The sequence below is a fragment of the Ciconia boyciana genome, chromosome 31, assembly GCF_034638445.1.
Source record: "Ciconia boyciana chromosome 31, ASM3463844v1, whole genome shotgun sequence".
NCBI classification, from domain to species: Eukaryota; Metazoa; Chordata; class Aves; order Ciconiiformes; family Ciconiidae; genus Ciconia; species Ciconia boyciana.
The window spans coordinates 822,737-843,511 of NC_132964.1; the positions used below are offsets into that span (position 1 = coordinate 822,737).

Below are 20,775 nucleotides of genomic sequence, written 5' to 3' on the forward strand. Positions count from 1 at the left end.
GGAGCCTGGCGCTCCTTCATCCCCTCAGGGAGCCCCGCCGCCTCGGAGCCCAGGTGAGGAAAGGTGAGAGGAAAGGCAGGAAGGAAGAAAAGAGAAAAGGAAAAAAAAAAAAAAAAAAAGGCTTTGGAAGTTTATTATCTTTGATAAAATCTCAACTGAAAGGGGTGGACTCTGTGTTAACAGCTGCAGAAATGCACAAAATCCTATTATCCGTGGGGAAGTCAGGTGGTTTTGTTGTTTTTTTTCACTAGACATTAAATTAGAATTATGTAGAATGACACAGGATGGAAGGTCCTACCCGAGAGCAAAGTCCAGTGAGAGTTTTGGTAAAGCAACGTTCTGATTAATTAGCTCAGAATGAATTCTAGTTAAGAAAAGCTTATTTTCCTATACAAAATTACAATACAGAGAACGCATACAATTACAATACAGGGGGTTTAACTGTTAGTAGCTATCAACTAGAACAGAAATTTCATAGTAAAAAACTTTATGGAAATTAAAATAAGTCAATTTTCTTAAGCTGTAAAACTTGAGACAAACGCCAAGTTCTAGAAGAGACACTTTCAGGTTCTTACCATAAAATCCATATTTAAAAAAATGAATTTGGTTAGGAAAAATGAAGCAAGTTCTTTTAAAACAATTTCACATCCCAATGGGCATAAGTAAAAAGAACTCAACTGCGTGAGGCTGAGAGGTAGAGAGGTATCATTGTAATCACAATCTTCTATTGGTTCCAGGGTTTTTTCTGAGGTAATTAGCTGTGTGTCAAGTTGTATAAACAATAGTATTGGCAAAAGAGCAACACTGACAAATTACACTAATGACCTCTTTCCTCTCATCAATAGGTCCTAAAAACTTAATTAGACGCATCCGAATTAACACTTCCAGGGTCTCCAGCAGGTGAAGTGATTGATGAAGGGGTGGTAGCATCCTGCCAGCTGCCATTAGCCTGAAGGGAGAATAAATATATAATTTCATTAAATCTTTCAGAAACTCCTTGCAGACAACAAAGTATGCCTTTATATGTTTACACTTACAAGCAACAGTGCTTTTGAAAGGAAATAACTACTTATCGGCTCTGGCAAAGCACAGTCCACGAATATCCTGTAAAACCTCTTTCCACCACACACACACACGCACATCCCCCCTCGATTTTACAGTGTTACTCTTATTCCTAGTGCCATCTCCTTATGGCAAGAATTAACTGAACTACACAAATTTTCTGGTGACCAAAGCCAAAATTATAAATCCAGTCTCTGGGAGGGAAAGGCTGGTGTATTAAACGACATCTTTTCCAGCTTTTTCCTGTCCCCACATCAGAGATGTCGTGGAGCAATAAAAAGTCAACGTTTATTCACAGATCATTAACCAATCTCAGGCAGAATTTTTGTTTCTAGTAATACCTCAGCACATCTTACATCTATGCGCTGCGTCGTATACAAAGGATTCCCCACAATTGTGTCATATCTTCCTGTCTGGTGTATCACATGATGTAAGGAATCCATCTAGAACAAGATCCCACAGGGTGAGAACAATAAGGATAAAAAGTCAAGTTAAAGAAATGCAGTAGTACGTGGTACATAGCTATTGGGCCAAAAACTCTTCAAACAAGGGGCAGGTTTTCTTGCAGGAAGACAAGTTTTATTTGCAGTTCTTGCTATTAAACTGAGCTATACCGAGCTAGTTCATTATCAAGCAAAATTAGAGCCTAGCATCGTGCCTATCGCCTATAGCTTTTATGACAGAGGAACAGGTTTTATGCAATTCAGATGGATTTAGAAATTCAGCAGAAAGCTTAAAATGAGTTTAACAATACTGTTAACCACAAATCCTAAGCAAAGTTCTACTTATATGGAACAAGACTGACTCTAAAATGAGAAAATACTGATTTGTTAATGGAAATTTAAAGGGATAGAAGAATAGCAGTAGGTTAATTTAGGTATCGGTTAATTCTGTAAGAGAAAATTCCGGTTCCAAGAGAAAATACACATTTGAGCAGGTTTGTTTCTTGACTTGTTTGAGAAATTTGACTCTATAGTCATTTCTTGCTGGCCAGAGACAGAAAAAAATTCATCGCTATCTGGTATTAAGAGAATCTACTTTAAAAAAAAAAAACAAATCGAGATTGTCTAATCCAACCCTGCTGTTCAAAGCAGGGTCAGACAGAGCAGGGTGGGTTTTGAATATCTCCAAGGACGGAGACTCCACAACCTCCCTGGGCAGTCTCTGTATAAAGGACAGAGAAATGAGATTTTAACATTTATCTCACTGCTGAAAATATGTATTTTTGTTTTCCTTACTGACCTGCGCCTGCACATTGGCTCCCACTGGGGAGCTCTGGTAGGAAGTCAATGACTGCAAGTTTATAAACGAATCTCCGGAATTTGTCATCTTAAAAGAGCCAGAGGAAGCTGGAAAAAAAAAAAAACAAAAACAAAAAAACACAAACACGTTTTAATGAGAAATAAAACCCACCAAAAATGATGCTTCAATTAGTATTACATTATTTAAGTTTAAAAGAAAAAAAAATGCTACGACTATTTCAAACACCAGTATTCCATGGTACTAATTGTCACAAGAAATAATTAGCGCCTTTCAAGCAGACAGCCTCTTCACCGGCAGGCTCACTCACCTGAATTTGGTGTAGACGGAGAATTTGCCTGGTTGCCTTGAGCCACGACATTAGTCGCATCCACTGCTGTTTTTGCAGCATAAATATTAGCTTCTTCTTGGAACTTCCCCATGTTCTTTTTGTATCGAATTCTTTTGTTACCAAACCAGTTGGAAACCTGGAGACATGTATTGCTGTTAGTATCTGATCAAATGATTACATTTTCCACTATATTCAGAAGTTACCAGCAACGGAGACGTTTCAAACTAGGCTTCAAGCAGAAAATACCTACTCCTAAACCCTTCAGAATAACCTAAATCCTATTTAAAGTACCAGTAACTGAAGCCTGTTGCTAACTAGGGGGGAAAAAAACCCATTTTTCAAGGAAAAATAAGTCAATTCCAGATAAAGCACTTCATACCTGTGAAACTGTGATGCCACCTTTCTTTGCTAGCTCTTCTTTGGCCTCTTCACTGGGGTAAGGATTACTCAGATGCGAATAAAAATACTCATTCAGTACTTCTGTTGCCTGTTTGCTGAAGTTACGTCGTTTACGCCTATAAAAAATATTAGTTATTCCTATTTAAATGGTCTTAGACTGGCTAGAGTACACGTTGGCTTCTCTTTTCCTCTAAAATACATTTGGTTTGAAGGAGAACATAAGAGTTGAGTGTAATTAAATAGATGTTGATGTCAAAGTATACCCTAGCAAGCAAAACGGGTGGCAAATTCTTAATATTTAAACTAGCTCAACACTGGGAATGACAGAGTTGAAATTTCTGATGCAATCGCTGGCATCAAGCACAAAAGAAGTTCAGGCTTAAACGTCAGTTACCGCTAGATTGTGTTTTCTCGTACCTTGCATCGAGAAAGCGTGAACGCAGGATCATTACTGCCTCGCACGTGCTCTGCTTCAGTTGCATCTGGATGGTGCTGAATTTGCCGTGGATTATGTTCACCATGCGCTCTATTTCTTTTGGTGAAATCGGTCTTGTTCGACTCTGTTCCCTAAGCAGGTTCATAACGTGGGTGGTGAACTCACTGCAGGCCTGAAAATACACACATTTGTATCGACAAACAATAAAATACCCTAGAATTCGTTTCCCCAACAAGAATATATATCCCCAAAACTTCAGAGGAGTTTCCATGTTTCAGCTTTACTCTATTTACTCAAAAAACGGCAACAACGATAAACGAGACATTTATTATCTTTAGTTTGATGTCCAGTCCCTCTATCTTCACCTTACTTCTGTAACACTGAGATAAGTTTTCAACTGGATTCGATATCCTCGCGTTCACCTGAATTCATTATACTTCCTGTTCTGTTCTTAAAACCGACACCAAAGGAAAAAACGGTTATTTTTAATTGAGATGATAAAAACTCTTCCATGCAGAAAGATCACCTGTTCATATTTCTCTAGCTCAGAGTGGTATATCTGTCGGATCTGTGACAGCTTGGCCCTGTAGTCAGAGTGTTCAATGCTATTGTCATTTGGACAGCCACCTGATGTTGCTGCTACAGCCATCGGTCCTCCTCTTCCTCTTTTCTCGGGCCCGGAGACACCCTCTGCCAGCAACATGTTATCTAGTCTCATTAGTTGAGCATCTGGGGGATCTTCTTCCTGAATACCGCGAATACTTAACACTAGATAAATATAAAGAGGGAATCGAAAGATTATTTCCGAAACAGGGAAGAGCATCCACTTCAATTCTGGCAAAGATTGAACCACCCTTCAGAGGTTTTAGCAGGTCTTGAGCTTGAGGAAAAAGAAAGGGAACGTTTAACGAAGCCCCGAGGCAACACATCAAAACAAACAGGACGTTGTTCAGATGGATAAACACCAAAACATAAGGCGAGTTTTGAAATGCACACAGATAACAAGACTACTCGGGGTCATGCTAGTTTATACTACATTTAGGAATTATTTGAGCAGTCTATAAAAATTAGAATGAGGTTCTTCCAGAGCAGATGCCCCCCTAGCAGCCTGCTGCCTGGCTCCTTGCACCGTCCTCATCAGCATTCAGCACCACCTTGTGCAGACAGACTGCAGCGGATGGACAAAAGGCCTGAGCCGCTGGGACAAATGCTATGCCTCGCCATCCAGGGATGGGAAGGAACACCATGCTAGTGCAAGATCCCGTTGGAATCTGTACACAAGGCTTGAGTTTGACCTCACTCGCTTTATATGCCAAGGATCCAACTATGCTATACAGCAGCAGGCTACAAATTGAAGTCTTAACAGTGCTGAATTTTCAAATCTATTAAAATCTATCAAAATCTGAAACAACGTGAAAAAATACACCAGAAGCCAGTTTCCTTAAGCTTATATTCAACGAACCCAGACTGCAGCAGTCTGTGTGCTCAGATTATTCAAGTTTGACTCCAAGCAAATTAATTTTAAAAACTTAATTTCCCAATTTTTTTTACAGCTTCTTATGAACTTCCTTTTTTAAAAAGCGTAAGAACTCACAACATAGTAAGTCAACACAAAAAATGCCAACAGCTTTTTGGCTTTTAATTTGATTTTAATTGCTAGACAATTTTAGTTTGATGAACAGTTGGGTCTTAACCTTGTGAAGCTACAAAATTCAAATGACCTTTTCCAAATTGTAACTGGCAGGTTAACGGGATATTATGTTCCCTACCAAAGACAAACCCAAAGACCTCTCGGCATGCAAAAATGCTAGTCTGAGGGCAGGAGAACAATGTATACATACAGAGACATTAAACATACGCATTTTCAGCATTTTGTAGGCAAAAGAATAGCTTGTCTAAAAAAACCCAGTAATAATTTTGAACACACAAGCAGCCTAAACTTCCAGTCACATCGCTGAACTTAATATTTTGCAGGCTGTACAGAAATTACTACGCAATTCTGAGAGTGGCTGCAGATCCTCGCTCTGTCACAGCAATCCAGGTCTTCTCCAGAACACCCCCAGGCTTTTTGCAAGCAGAAAAAGGTGAGGCAAAAGTAGCTGTAACATAGTACATGGGTAACTACTGAACTCAAGCTGAGACAACAATGAGGAAAGTGCTGATTATTTTAAAACTTAGTGGCTTTTCTAGCTCGTTACAGAATTAAAATTAATACCTTTTTAAAAAAATAGCAGACAATCTACTGCATACACCCTTTACTGAGTAAACGTTATGAGAAATGAAACAAACACAGAAAAAAGGGGTTTTTTTTATTTGTTGGTGGTTTTTTGTTTTTAAAAATTTCCAGTTCTCCTTTTTTCCGAAGACCCAGCAGAGACTTCACCGGTGGTCATTTGCTCCTCAGTCTTTTGATAAAACTCACATTAAACTACTTGGACTGGCAAGCGTAAATTCAGTGGAACAGATATTCTGGTGGCACCTTCTTATTTGAACATGCTTCCGCCAAACGTCTTGTTATGCACATTACGATGCATATCAGAGTACCTCATGTTGAAGTCAAGCTCCCAGCTGCAGCTTAATTTTATGTCACTTGTCTAATTATGATAATTAGACATTAGTTATCATCAATTACAGATAAGCTCATCTCAAGTTGACTGCTGAAAAGCATGTATAAAGCACCTTCCTGATCTCCAGGGAAGACTCTGGTTGGCTAGCTCTAGTAAGCTGCAAGAAACTAGAAAGGAGTTAACCATCATCAACACATCGTAAACTGCATTTCCAACCAAATTTTTATTTAATAAACCCTCTCAAAGGTGAGCAGACCTAAGAATCGATGAGTGCAAGAACCTCGGTCTGTCCAACCTGCTCCATCAGGTTGATTTTAAACTTTTGGCATAATTGCATCTTAACACGCGTGACAGTTAAAACACACACTTAGAAGTCATTGCCAGGGATATCAGTTTTAAATTTAAGCCATCATCTCTTGGAATGCATACCTTTTGCTTCAACTTTATTTTTGATCCTGGTATCTTCACCTAATGATCATAAGTTACACGAGATTCACTCAAAACTACCTATTCAGTGAATTCGTAACTGTTTGCTGCAAGTAGCAGCCAGTTCCCATTTCCAAGCACAAGAGCTGCAGTTGTTCATCTATCAACCTTCCAGAGCCGGTCATCTCAAAAGATGGCACAAGGGGAGAGCCAAACCATTGCAGCTACAGGAACACTGTGCTCACACCAGCTTCTGCAAGTCTCGTTTGACAGTCTGGTAAACAGAATTCCAGAAGTACATGCCATACCACTGAGAGTTTTGTCAGGGTAGCTGCATCTACCCTGCGAGCTTTCGGCACGCTCTGGGGGTCAGACGTCACCCGTTTCTGCCTACAGTCCTGAAAATTATGCCAGCAGGAGTTTGCAGTCTGCATGGCTTCTGGAAGAACTAGATTTCATTAAACAAAAAAGATTCCAAAGGGGGGGGGGGGGGGGGAGTTACCACAGTAAAAAAAGGCATCTCGGTCAACACTGACTTGTTACATATGCCTGTCCTTATGCACTGCTTATTACCTCACGATACTTCAAGGAGAATGCCTCTCTAGAAAGCTTACCCCTCTCAGCAGCCTTTTAGTCATCAAATTTTTGAAGTTCCCACAACAGTTTAAGAACGTATGAGAATGTTAATACTCAAGACGCTAAGAGACTGGAGTTATGGCATAACCAGTTATGGCACAGTCAGTGTTTTAAGCGGGATTTAGAAAGTCCTTGTGTAACGCTAAAATCCTTCACACTTAAATCCTTCACTTAAATCCTCCACAACCCATCGTTTTTACGGATGTTTAAGAAATACCCTACGCTGGCTCAAAAAGCCTGAAGAGTCACTCCTGTCAGCTGTACCAACATAATATCGTGCATTCTCTGGCACCTCACCTACCAGATAGTCATCAAATATGTAAAATAATTATACTAGGCAAAATGAAATTCCCATCATTTCTAATTAATCTTTAATTAAACCACATCACAACCTAAGGTGCTGAAGCCTCACTCAGTATGCAAATGCAATCATTACAATATTTTTACATCTCATTAATTAAAGATTTGCGGTTCTGTAATGAACTGTACAAGATCACCGGTACCAAAATAAGTGTATTATACACTTTGTAGAATATATGTGATACACACGTTGCTTAGACTTGCCTTCCCTTCCAGATTTTCCTTCACACAGGAGGTACCACATGATAACACACGACAGAGCAAGAACAGCACGATAAATGCATCTACTGGGTATAGAATATACAAAGGTAGAACCAAAAACTGCCGTATTAGGGCCAGAAATGAACAGCCCATACGCTATGAAGTATAAAATACCTACACAGAGTGCAAGGAAGGAGGCAGTTGGGTCCTGGACCTGCACCCCTCCTCATCCACGCCTCAGTTTTTCCCAGATGATCCTATCACCTATGTTACACTTGCAAATATTTATCCTGTACCTCATGCTAAATACTGACTCCTGATGTTTTCCTCAGGGTTGCCTCGATTTGGCAGTTCACAAATCACACTGTTAGGTGAGAAGGCAGGAGCGTATCTTTGCAAGAGCAGGTCACCTAAAGCAACCACAAACCCCTTCTAAGCTACTTCTTAACGCTACCAAAATACCACAAAATACCAAAATACCCCCCCGTGCACTCTCCAGCAGATCTTTCACCTGCATAAGACACTCCGTTTGTCAGCTGGCAGTCCTTCGTGGGGATACCAGCACCCCCAGCACCCCACTACAGAGCATGACATCACTGTTGACTCAGCTGGTCTCAAAGCCCTGTCACAGGAGAGCGCTTTCTCCAAATCCAAGACCGTCTTGCCTATTCGGGGAGAGAGAGAGAGGATGGAAACAGAAGACAAAAGCCAGCGGGGCTCTGAGCGCTGAGGAACAAGACTCGGCTACGTAAGAACATCAACAAACTCGGCAACAAAGAGAAAGCGTGTTCTTCGGCCACGCCGCTTGCAAAGTTTTATAATGGAATGAAAAGGTATTAACCTAGCTGAGTGCCAGCCATTGAATTAACCTAGCCGAATGCCAGTATGTTAAAGGAAAGACAGAGGGTTGCAGCTAGCAGTGACAAGAAGCAATAAAAAATGGTACTCCGTGTTATGATGCTGCAACAAACGCATTCCCTACCACAAAAACACAGAATCAGGGTCCCACTGCGCGGCGTGTAGCGAGGTATAATCAGCCAAGAAGAAAAACTCTGAAATTTAATATTCAGCACCAAAAGCATGCACCTTTAACACTACAGATGTTTAATTCTGATTTGAAGATAGAATTGTGCCCTGTTTGAATTCAGACAGCTTCAATCATATCAGAAGTGTAACCACAGCAGCAAACCCCCTATCTGCTGCATAGATTAAAAACACTCCAAATGCTTCTGTGATTTCCCAAAAACACTAAGAAGGCTTTATTGGATTACATGTCAAATAGCTACATGTGCTCCAGGCAGCTATTTAAGACTTGAATATAAAATACCAGGTTTGTCCTGTAACTGGTTTAAAATAAAAAAAATTTAAATCATTGGGGGGGGGGAGGGGGGAACAGGGCTTGACCAAAATGTTAAACGTGGCCAAATCTATTTAAATTACAAAGAGTCATTTGTAATTTATTTTTAATTAATAAAGATGACTGGGGAGAATTTGGGGGAGAATTTTTCGGCACCTTTCAGCTGGCTGCCCACTGCCAAGGCATACGGCTTATCCTGAGCTATTGTGAATGATACCAGCGCTCCAACAAAGAAGGAAAGAAAGATGGGGGGGAGGAACATGTTTGAAACCGATTTCCGAGCTAGAAAAGAAGCTTGCATGCCTGGGTCACAAAGAAAGCCCCAAACCTTGTGCTACAGTACGTCCAGGCTTTTGTTTGCTTGAAGCCATAACATCTGCTCCCCATAATTTAAATAAGGAAGAGACAGACCATCAGACATTCAAAAACCTTTGAGACCAAACCAAATCCAGCAGAACCACGGTATCAGAGTCTGTTCCTGCAAGTGTATTTAGCTCAGAGAAGTCACAGTTTCAATCAATAAACCACAGAAGGCGGCTTTCCATGTGAAAAAGAAAAAAAACAGAGGAAACAGCCTCTTTAAGGACAGCAATCCTCGAAGGACAGACAGACAAAAAAGCACACCCAGACAGCGCACACACACTTACTACCACAACATCTTTCTACAGCAGCAAACTGCTGTCGTGAGAATGCAATATATGCAACCAAACTCTCCAGAAACAAATGGGAAATATCTGCCTCAAAGCTGCCTCCCGTGCCAAGAGCACCACGGAGGGCAGAACAGTACGGTCCCTCACCTGGCAATGCAATCAAGAGCCCTGCAAGCTTCAATATGCTTTTAGAAAGAATAATGCAAATGGAGGTTTAGGGTGTTAAACGTTAACACAACTAAAACTTAAAAAAAAAAAAAAAACCAACCAAAAAAACAACACACCACCATTTTAGTTACCTATAATGAAAGTAGTTATTCTCTAAAAAACCATCAAAATTCATTATAGTTTATAGAAATTAGATATTCAAACGACATTGCTGAAGCGTTCCTGTATGAGCATATACTGGGCGATTCAAATCGAAATCCATTTGCCCCTAGCGCTTCTGCTCCTCCAAGCAAGCCGCGTGACCGCCAACGCCATTTCCTGCGACCTCCGTGTTTTCCAATACCCCCAGGCGTTCCGCCTCACTGTCTCTTTTTCTCCGTAACACAGTTATTTGTCAACTTGGAACTCTTACTACCACCACAGTTTTGGTACCAATTCCTTCAAGGAAAAAAAAAAAGAGCATAACAACACAGCAGGATTACTCAGGATTCTTTAGGTACCAAGCCAGACATCAAAAAACCCCCAACCTATAGGTTCTTCATGTACACACAACCAAAACGCTTGCTCAAATAAGCAGCATTGTTTTCTCCAAACCTGCACACAGACAGCATTATAAAAAGCACATCAAAACAACTGCCAGCTTACAGAAGACTATTAAGCCAGGAAAAAAAAAAAAAATAGCCTTAAGTCGTAGAATCTATCAGGGAAAACACAGGCCGCATCAAATGAGAGCAGAGCTGATGAGTGAAGGAGGGTTTTTGGGAAAGCTGAGGCCAGGGAAGATGCCAACGCACCTGTTTTCTCCTTGATCTCACACAGCACGCTGAAAAGAGCAGGCTTCATTCTGTGGCAGTTCAAGGCATGTTTTCTGAAACGGAAGAAGGAAGAATGAGTGAACGCCAACAGGAAAGGCCGAGAAAGACGCCAAGCCTTACGGAGAACTGGATTGCGCTCCAGTAATAGCAGGTTAGCGCATAAGATTCAGAAAGAAACATGCACGTTCCGGTGATGTATTTCATTTCAGGGCCACACGCAGTCATCGCTAGGAGCAAACTGTCATAAAAATATGCAGGCCTTAAAATTCAAAATTCTATGTCACTTATGAGAACTGTAAACACCTTCAGTTCTACCAAAAGCATATTTTACACGTGGGGATAAAAAGTTCCTTCTTGAGTTAGCGCGCTTCTATAGAACCTAATAATGGAATCCATCCAAAAGATAGAAAAAACATATAGATCCGGAACAGGAGGAACACCCTAGAATGGCCATACGGCTCACTGCCTCGCCCAGCTCACACGACAAGCGGGCCGCCTGATCCTACCAAGCACAGACTGTATTTAACAGCATTTTACTACAAGTTTTACCCCACGTGCCAGTTTTGCCTTTTTGAAGCTCTTCCGGTGTTCGCTGCTTCCCCCCCGCTTCTCACCAGGAGGAGATGATGTTAATTACACCATTAACACAGAATCCATCCCAATGTCTCATCAAAGCAGGGAATTACATCTTTTGCTCAGCTGAAAACAGTTGGACTGTGGTGAGTCACCTGCAAAAGAGGGAGCTGAGCTTCCCCACAGAGGACAGGCGGTGTTTTTAGCTAGCCGTCGCCGCTGTTCGAGGGCAGCCAGTGGTTAGGTGCCTAACTTCCACTGGAAGTCCGCAGAAAGAAGGAGCTACCTGCAACGTACGCCTCAAAGAAAGCCTCTTTGGCTTCTCGTGACCCCTTTTGTAATTCAGAAATAATATTTAAATTGCCTTTATAGCTAGGTTTCAATATGTTTTTTATCTAAATAAAAATTGGCCTTTCTTCTTGCACGCCAGTTGCTCCTCCAGCTATCGGGAACGGCGCAAATACAGGTGCACAGCTTCCTTACAACCCCTAACTGCCAGCGCCCACCGGAACGCCCACTTTTCACAAAAATCGCAGAAGCTGAAGTCGATCGGCCACTTTCCTTCACGACACGGCCAAAAGAAGTATAAACCCCATTCAGCTACGGAGATGTTTGATAATCTCAACCCCAGGAGAAGCAGCCTGAGAACAAAGGCAGCAGAGAAGACAGCCTCGTGGAGTCTATTGTCCTTGCCTGATGAGGGAAAAACCGGGGGGAGAGAGGGAGCAGGAGACTGAATTCCGAGCCTCCAGACTGCGCTCTCCACCCGGGTCTAAAAAGCGGTGTTTAGGTACACGGCAGTAGAGACACCAGACCCAGAGAGAACCACGTAACTAATATGGCCCCTCACTCTTGTGACGACGACCAAGGTGATAACGTAGCGTATTTAATAGCAGCGTTCAACTCATCCTTGGCAGATTAATTTCCTTTCAATGAAACTTTCGCTCAAGTTTTCAACTTGGATTTTAAAAATTCTCCTCGCTTGCAGGGAAAGAACCCTCTGACGTTCACCAGGCGATAAAATAACACGCGCAAAACACCTCAGCGTGCGCTTGTAATACAAACTAAAAGGAATCCCCAACAAATAAAGCAGTTAACGCCACGTAAGTCCCGCATCCTGCTCCCTGTATCGCTTCTACGATGGGTTTAACCAGGCCTGAGTTTTACTTTCTCAGCAGCATGTCCTCTTAAGGAGGACTAACTAAACCCAACAAATGTCTTGTCCAGAAGACAAAAGCTTCTTTTATATAATTATACGTAAAAATACACCAAAGGTGCTTTAAAATCTGGGGGCCTTCAAGGCCTGCTCTGCTTCAGGTGGACTGCGACAGTGTTTCTAAGGCAATAAGCAGCATGAAAGTAATTTAGTTTCAATGACGGTCAGGCCATTTCTCTAAGCCTGTTCTGCAACTCTTTAACTTGATAATAAAGCTCCTGACAAATTTATTCTGCTCAAAATTATCTGAAGTACGAGGTCAGGAGAGAAAACTGCAGCTTTTCGGCAACACACAGGCAAATCCACGCCTATAGAATCTATACAGGAGCTGCGGGCGGTTATTTCTGAGATCTAGCGCCAGGTAGAAAAGAAAAGCAGACGGTTGGGGAAGGAGCGGCAGTCCCACGCGTGACGCGCAGCGAGCGCCCTACGAGTCACCTGGAAGAGGCAACTTTAAACCCAACTTAGGACGTTCTTAGAACCGTTTCTCCTTATATTCATATAAACCCACTCAACCGTCACACCCACAGCGACCGTGCGCAACACCCGACCCAGGGGAAAGCCGGAGGAGCGGCATCGCATTAATCGGAGAAAGAAAAAAAAAAAAAAAAAAAGGCCAGAAACCCATTTTGGGGATGTTTAGAAACCCGCTCTGTCAGTCTCCACCTTCTCCCAAACCGCCTCATGGTGGGGGCTGCCCACCTCGCACACGCCGAGGAAGCAAAGCGTGTAATTACGTGTAATTACACCGCGCCAATCAGGGCCAGACGCAGCTCCGGGGCAAGGAGAACACGCCAGAAGATGCCGAATTCTGCCGATTTCCAGGCTGGTTTTGCCATATAATTCTTTACATCCCAATGAAAGAACGAAGGGAATTCTTTTTCCTTTAAATGTTAGAAAGAAACTTCTTGATGGTGGCGGAAAACCTTCCGAGCCCCTCGCGCCCACGCCCCGAGGGGCTCGACGGGCCTCCGGCTCCTGTCGCCTTCCCTCCCAAGCAAACTTTGGCCCTCAACGGCAGCCACCGCCGCTTTGGTTTTCCCGTTCCAAGCGGTGTCAGGCAGGATGATCCCGTTTCCACCGGGATGACGGAGACAATTACATCACCCGGGGCAATTTCTTAATGGGGCAAAAAGGAAGGAGAGTCAGAAAATTAATGACGAGGAGCCTGGGCATCGTCCCGGCCTTGGGCATTGCAGACCCCGCAGCTGACGGGAGGCGAAGACACGGCAACACCGGGCACCGGGGAACGAACGCGGAACTTTCCGCCTCCGGGGGGGGCGATTTCCCACCAACCCCCCTTCCCCCGCCGGCGCCGCGGCCCGGAAGGTCGCACCGCGGGACCCGCTGCCCGCCGCCTCCCCTCGCCACAGCCCCGGTAACGACCGGAGCGGCGGGGCAGAGCGTGTCCCGTCCCCACACCCACGCCGCGCAGAGCTGAGTCACGGCGCCGGGCGTGCGCGGGAAGGCGGCCGGTACCGAGCAGCTCCGCCGGCCCGCTCCGCCGCGCCGAACCCCCTCCCCGCCCGGCGGCCGGGCCCGCCGCGGGCCCGCCGGTACCTGGCCTGGGCCTCGTCCAGGCTCTGGTCGGTGATGGCCATGATCTGCTGCAGGACGTCGCCCGTGTCGTGGTGCGCGGGTGGCGGCGGCCCCGGTGGGGGCGCGGCGGCCGGATCCCCGGCGGCGGGCGGAGGGGGCGGCGGGATTCCGCCGGGTAGGGTCACCCCGGCGCCGTGCGCCGCCGCCAGCAGCCGCGACGGGTCCTCCATGGCGGGGGGCGGCGGGGCCGGTCCGCCGCGGACGGGCAGCGGCGCGGCCCCAGCGGCTCCCACACAACAGGGCCCAGCGCCCGCACCCCCCCCCGCCGCCGCCGCCGCTGCCGCCGCCGCCGCCACCGCCGGGCCCGCCCCGCCCCGCGCGCCGCGACGTGCCCCGCCCCCGGCAGGCCACGCCCCCGCCGCCGCACGCCAAGAGACCTGCGCTGGGTCCCAGCGCCGCCCGCCCTCTTCCTGGTCCCCCGGGCACGACCGGCGGCCCCGTGCGCTCCGTTTACTGCCGGAGGTTCCCGAGGAGCCGACGGGAATCAAATCCACGCTGTAACGACAGCGCGGCAATCGGCCATTTCATAAAATGTACTGTGATGGTATTTGGGATTCCCCGCCTAATTGACCTCTCGTTTGTCTAGGCAGACAGTAAACAAGCTTAACGTGCAAACAGGCATTTAAGTGCAGTGCAAGGATTCCGTTCGTCGCCTAGCCACTATCGTTCTCACATGGACCTGATGTCAGGCCAAGCATGGAACAGACATGACACTGTCCTGATTCTCTGCTTTTTGCACTCAAAGAGAGCAAAATTACTCAGACCAACGCTAACGCAGTTCCATTAGTAAGAAACACAGCTGAAGGAAGAATATGTACTTCTTGGTTACTAATACTGTTCACACGGAGAAAACCATCTCACCTCAAACCGATTTATTCTTCCCAGTTGCCACTAAGCTACTCATCTCCTGAAACACCAACACCACGAGTACCAACTGGTGCCATAATTGCCTTCTTCCATCATCACCAGGCGGCACGGGCTCCAACCCAGGCTCAGGTCGTGTTCGCTCATTGCTTTGCCACCTTGGAAAGATGCTTTCATCTGACCACGCGTGGCTCTGAGCGTGCAGAGGCTTCAACAGCAAAGCTGCTGCGCATCTCATCTATTTGCAGCTGGATAAGGTTTGCGGGTACAAAGCAGTGCAGAAAAAGTTACTTTTTATAGAGGGGGTCACCCGGACAGCTTTATATGCAGTTTGGGTACCTTCCCGAGCTGCTCCTTTAAAGTTACAGCACTACAGCTAGACCCAGGGCTGCCTAAAAATAGAAGTTAAAAAAGGAGAAAAACTCAAATTTAGATTCTGTATTTAAATGCCTCTGTGCAAGCACAGAGCTGACTGCATCAGTCATCGTTCTTCACCTCTTTCAGCGTTTTACAGTCCAGCAGCATAACGCACGTACAGGATTTACATCCTTTTACAGCCGCGTTTCAAGTAGAAGCATCTTCCACGCTCCTACTTGCTACCAACCCAACGCTTGAATCTTCACCTTGTAGCAAGAGTAATTTAACATTCAGTGTTGCAGTTTTAGTGCTGTTTAAAATAACAATATCGATTCTGCAAATATGAAATATTGCGTTCCTCCTCCAAAGCAGGCGTGTGACATTCATCTTCCGCTTCACAACACAAAATCCAGGTTCGAGCCCTCTGTCAGAGGCCTGGTGGCCAGGTCTCGGTGTCAGGCAGGCATGTCAGCTTCTCCGGCTGCTCAGCAAAATCTTTGTGAAGAAAACATTCCCTCCTAGACAACATGATGAATGGTGAAAGTGCTGCAAACTGACCTGCAGCTTCCCCTCTGGGGATGTTCCCAGCAGAGCGAGTGCAGCGTATGGGCAATTGCTCGGCTGAAGTAGCTCTGCTCCGACAAAGTTAAAACACCTTTTCTGTTCCTCTGCAGCAAACACATTGATGTTCTTGTGAATAAAAGCAGCAATTAGGATAACGTGCAGGGTCCTCGTGACTCTGGAAGGCAGCAGGGCCCCTCGGGGGTCCCGGCAAAGCCCCCTCTCCACATACAAAGCCAGGAAACCTCTTTCTCCTCCCCTGTTTAGCTTATTCTCTCCCCCCCTAACACCATGTGCCTCTTAAAACCACTGACATTTTCAGGCACCTCTACAACCATAATCAATGCAGAGTCATGGTCAGCAGTCTTGGCATACTGCTATTCCTGCTGGGGTAATGGTTGTATTTAGACAAAAAAAAAAGACAAATATTTATGATTTTAGAAAATGCCAAGAAACTGTTGGTATCAATAAACACAAACACGTGAGTACCGAGTTCCCAGAACTCTGCTTGTCTCCATCCAGATCACAAAGTCTTGTTTCCAGGCAGAACACTACCCTTCTCTTCATATTGGTGCTTTTATTGATTGAACTGACTGAAGCTTTAAACCAGAGGGGAAACAATAACCACAGTAACGCTCTCAATCGACTTCATCTTCGCATATTTACCTTTTTTTTTTTTTTTAAATCATTGGGTAGTGTTTGGACAGGAAGCAGCATTCATGCCCAGAAACAGAACAGCTTCTTACTGTTTTATTTTTATGCATACATATGTATTTGCATGCATATACATGTGTATATATAGTCCCATTTACGGTTATGAGGAAGCTTCAGTGCTAAAGCAACCCCAGCTTTACATCTCTCTGGATTTGGTTCTATAGGGATGATGCCTGCACAGCCAAGCTCACGCTAATACTTTCCACCATTACTACCACATTAGGGCATTGGCAGCAAACTGCAGCTTATTTGTTAAACTTTCCAAATATGAGCAATTCAAATTGAGCTCTAACATTTATGTATAGGAAAACCAAGAACTATTCCAGTTCTGGACCTCAGGTTTAGATGTTTTGCCATTTCAGGTAAGAAATTTTAGCTAAAAGTCCTGTGGAATAATACAGAAAGTGTTCTAAGCAGGGGACAGCTTATTTGGAAAGGCACCAGAGCAGAAACAGGGTGGGGATGAAGACAGGAGAGAGTGAGGCAGGGAAGAAAGTGACAGAGAAAACAGATAAGCACTGTGAGTCCCAGGGCTGTGACTTGGCTCAGAACAATCAACCCCTCCTCCTTTGTTATCCTAGCTCACCAGCAGGCTGGTAATGACGATGGTATTTATCCTGCAGCTTCAGATAGATTCTAGCACATCACTTTTTAGTGGAAAAGTTCTGCAGCATCCAACTGCAGGCATTCCAACATACCACCACAGATTTGGGACCTTGATGTAGGCCTGGCTTTGTGAGTTGGAAGTTCCCACTCAACTCAGTAAGACAGTGACACCCCCCCCCCCCCTTTGTGACATTGAGAACACACATACTTTTTTTTTTTTCAGGCTTTATTTTAAGCAGGTTCTTGCATAAAACACTGGGGCCAAATCCAATTCTGAGTAACACCCATTAAGACCCCAAAGAAAGCAAAACCTGGCTCCCTGCATTCACTCTTGTCAGGTTTTCACAATGAGGGAACTAATTTTCCCATGTCACAGGGCTGAAATGTTCATGACCCTGTGGCTCCGAGTGCTCCAGGAAGGCTGACTGATGAGATACAGAGCAGGCACCGATGAAAAAAATGCTGTATTCCTCAGCCTTTTGCTAAAATGATTAATAAACCATCTTTTCTCAGTCAGAGGCTGACTATAGGGGGAAAGGGAGCTGGATTAAAAGATGACAAGAAATTAAATTGTCTTGCAAAGTTCTTGCTGATGCAGCCACAGGAACGGGGAGAGCTGTCTCCAGCGCTCTGATAAATCGCCCTGTGCATTTCGATTGGAAATGGACTGGGGTATAATTAGCAAGTGAATTCTCTCCTGTCAGCACAACAAGGGGGGGGGGGGGGAAGAGTTCATTTTAAAACTAAAGCCCAGGACTTCAGATGCCAACTGACAAGTTCTAAACTGAGCCTGAAGCCCACAGAGCATGAATTCACAGGGAGACACACCCCCACTATAGTCTATGCCTTATTTCTGGGCATTTCCATAGCAAGCGCTACAGCTCAAATAAGTGTTTGTGTTGGGATGGGATTAAATCAGCTGCCAGACCCGTGATCACCGCTTCTGCCATGGGAGGCAGCAGCACCCAGAAATTATGATCTCCCCAGCGAGAAGCTTGCGTGCTCCCCAGCTGTATTTCAGAGTTCATCTGGACCAACAGACTGATTTGTAAACGCATCTGCCCATAAGATACGTAAATTATATGTGAGATACCTGCCCACCTCACCTGCATACTGTTCATTCGTATGGGAAGAAACACTCACCTTGCTCTCACATCAGTGACTATCGCTTGCTGTCGGTGTCCTATAAGTTGGAGCTTATGAACTTGGTTTCACGGATCAGTTGGAGGCTTTGCTCAGCCCCAAAACTAACAGGGAAGTTGTGGGAAACAGGCTCCGCTGCCACGACTAACGTCACCCAACTCCTAGATTCGCATACCGGTGACAGCATGGGTGGCACAGCCCCTCCGTGGAGCATCGAAAAGTGCCAATTAGAGTATTAAAAAGTGCCAATAGGACAGCTGGCTGATGGAAGGCCACGCATCCCCCCTCCTCAGGGGAGAAAGGGACATGAGGAAGCATCAGGCAGAGAACAGGAAAACACATGGTAAAAGAAAAGCTTGGCTTGCATTGCCTCCCGGTGGAGGAAGGCTACAGCACGCCACACAACCCTCATCCCCACTCAGCAGCTGCCAAGGTTTTCCTGCCAGTAAGGGGACTCGTGAGCTACTTCCAAGGAGAATCATACCCTCACCATTTCAAAACACCACTCGTAGAGATCTCCGTGGGCTCTGGAAAGCTGCATCCCATCCTGTGCGCAGTCATACCGTTCCTGACTTCTGCTTGTGGTTATTCATGCATGTGTCCTGCAGCTTCAACCTCAAGTTGCTTACGTATCCCTTGGCTACCGCTGCAACAGCCTGGGGAATGTCAAGTGCTGTTACAGCAGATGAAGGTGACTGCACAGTCCATGCCTGGGACCACATGCAACACCGTGGTGACACAGGTCACCATCAGTACCCCGAGGACACCCCATCCATGCTCACAGCTGGGATGCTCTGGCTTTGGCCTTCATCTTTGTGACGTGCCTCCTGGACACACAGTGATCTGCCAGGGTTTCCAAACACTGATGGGTTTTACTGTGATTTGGGCTGTGAACTAAGTTGCTTGTTACAGCCAGATCAAGCAAATAATAAAACTGATCTAGCACTGAAAGCTGCATTACCCTTAAAACAGCTCATGCCAGAAAACATCAAGATGCAAGGATGCATCTTTGATCTCTATTTGCAATAAAAAGTGCGATTTCCCTGACAGCCAGAGAGAAAAGAAGAGCAAGCGCCACTTCAGTGGAGGTCCCTAAGGCATGGAGACGGCAAGAAAACAGCAGCAATGCCAAAAGCACTTCTGTTTTTCTGTCACCATATAGCACAGCAGCCAATTAGCCATTGGTACCTCCACATCCCACTGCTCTACCATGCTGCATTACTCCTACCAAGACAAAAGTGGGTGGTGAGTGCTAAAAATCAGAAGTGGGTAGCACCAAATAAATAATTTTGTGAAAAAATGACTATACCAGAGCAAAATCCAGCATGTGAGCTCCTCTTCCTGGTCAGTGGCACTGAAATCTAGATGAGCCCATGATTATGAAACTTAGGAGGAAGATATTCTCTTGCTGCCTTTAGATGTTCTTTCCATGTAGGGCTCGGGACATCAAGGGTGTGATGGGGACACTTTGCAGCATTAGACACATCTACAGGCACATTCTAGTATAATGTGAGGAAAATCTGAGAAATCCTAGGCACATTTTTCCAGTTTGTATTCCTTGCTTTCAGCAAGCAGAGGAAAAACCTAGAGAGTAAGACCAGTTCTACCATGAAAAGGGTCAACACCACTCAACCAAATGCTCCTTTCTAGATGGAAGCCGAGCAGAAGTCAGCTGAACACTCTCCATCACCATTAGAGACGACTGAGGTGAGATTTATCAGGAAATGGGTGAGAACGACTAAGGGACAGTTTTATTTTCCCTGCTGGGAAATGCAGGCAAATCAGAGCCCCTCCTTACCTCTTCCTTCTGGTGCCTGCTGTGTCCTCTGAGACAGTCACAGCATAAGGACAAAACCTGGTCAAGACCACCAGTTAGAAAAGAAGCATCTTCCAGAAACTCCATTTGAAGCTGGACTCCAGGCTGTAACAGCTTTCAGATGAGATGCGGGTGGTTGTCACGTTTGCTCACAGAAGTTACACTCACATATTGTGTGGAGCGTGGACTCATGAAACCCAACGGCTGCTGCTAAACATTGTGCTTTTTATAGAAAAACTTTTCACACAAATTCCACGGGGAGTAATTATTACACCATCAGTGTGACCTTTCTTACATTATCTTGGCTACACACATGCCAGTCCACTGCAGAGAGATACCAGGCTTCACTTCACAACTGTGTTAATAAAATGTGCGTCCCAAGCCAAGAAGAACTCACCTCATAAAAGCTTTAGGTGCTCGCTGTCTCCTCGCTGGCCTTCGGCTGGGGGAGCACAATGGAAATGTAGGGGTGGGCTCCTAAACCATCTACAACCATCATACAGACCAGGGGCCCCAGATGTCACACCAGTCATCCTCCCACATTAAAACTCAACCTCAGCCCTGATATTTCAGTACTGCCCAAGACTCAGAAAAGCACAACTAACTCCAAAAAGCTTAATTTCTGCATTGGCGACACTTACAGTCCAGCAGAAACTTT

General features: G+C 45.1%; 1 protein-coding gene across 2 annotated transcripts; it reads right to left on the reverse strand.

The window, feature by feature from the left end:
* Window positions 1–116: 116 nt before the first annotated feature.
* PBX4 (PBX homeobox 4) lies at window positions 117–14,356 on the reverse strand. 2 transcript variants are annotated; one of them, XM_072848395.1, is made up of 9 exons: window positions 14,018–14,356; window positions 10,648–10,721; window positions 4,015–4,256; window positions 3,470–3,660; window positions 3,033–3,168; window positions 2,633–2,789; window positions 2,305–2,411; window positions 1,419–1,505; window positions 117–949 (listed from the first exon to the last, which is right to left on the reverse strand). In XM_072848395.1, the coding sequence occupies exons 1-9, from the start codon at window positions 14,224–14,226 to the stop codon at window positions 857–859; spliced, it is 1,296 nt and encodes a 431-aa protein (XP_072704496.1). In that variant the 5' UTR covers window positions 14,227–14,356; the 3' UTR covers window positions 117–856. The 2 variants fall into 2 exon arrangements, with proteins under 2 accessions (XP_072704496.1, XP_072704495.1); XM_072848394.1 differs by having other exon boundaries at window positions 1,404–1,505.
* Window positions 14,357–20,775: the final 6,419 nt, after the last annotated feature.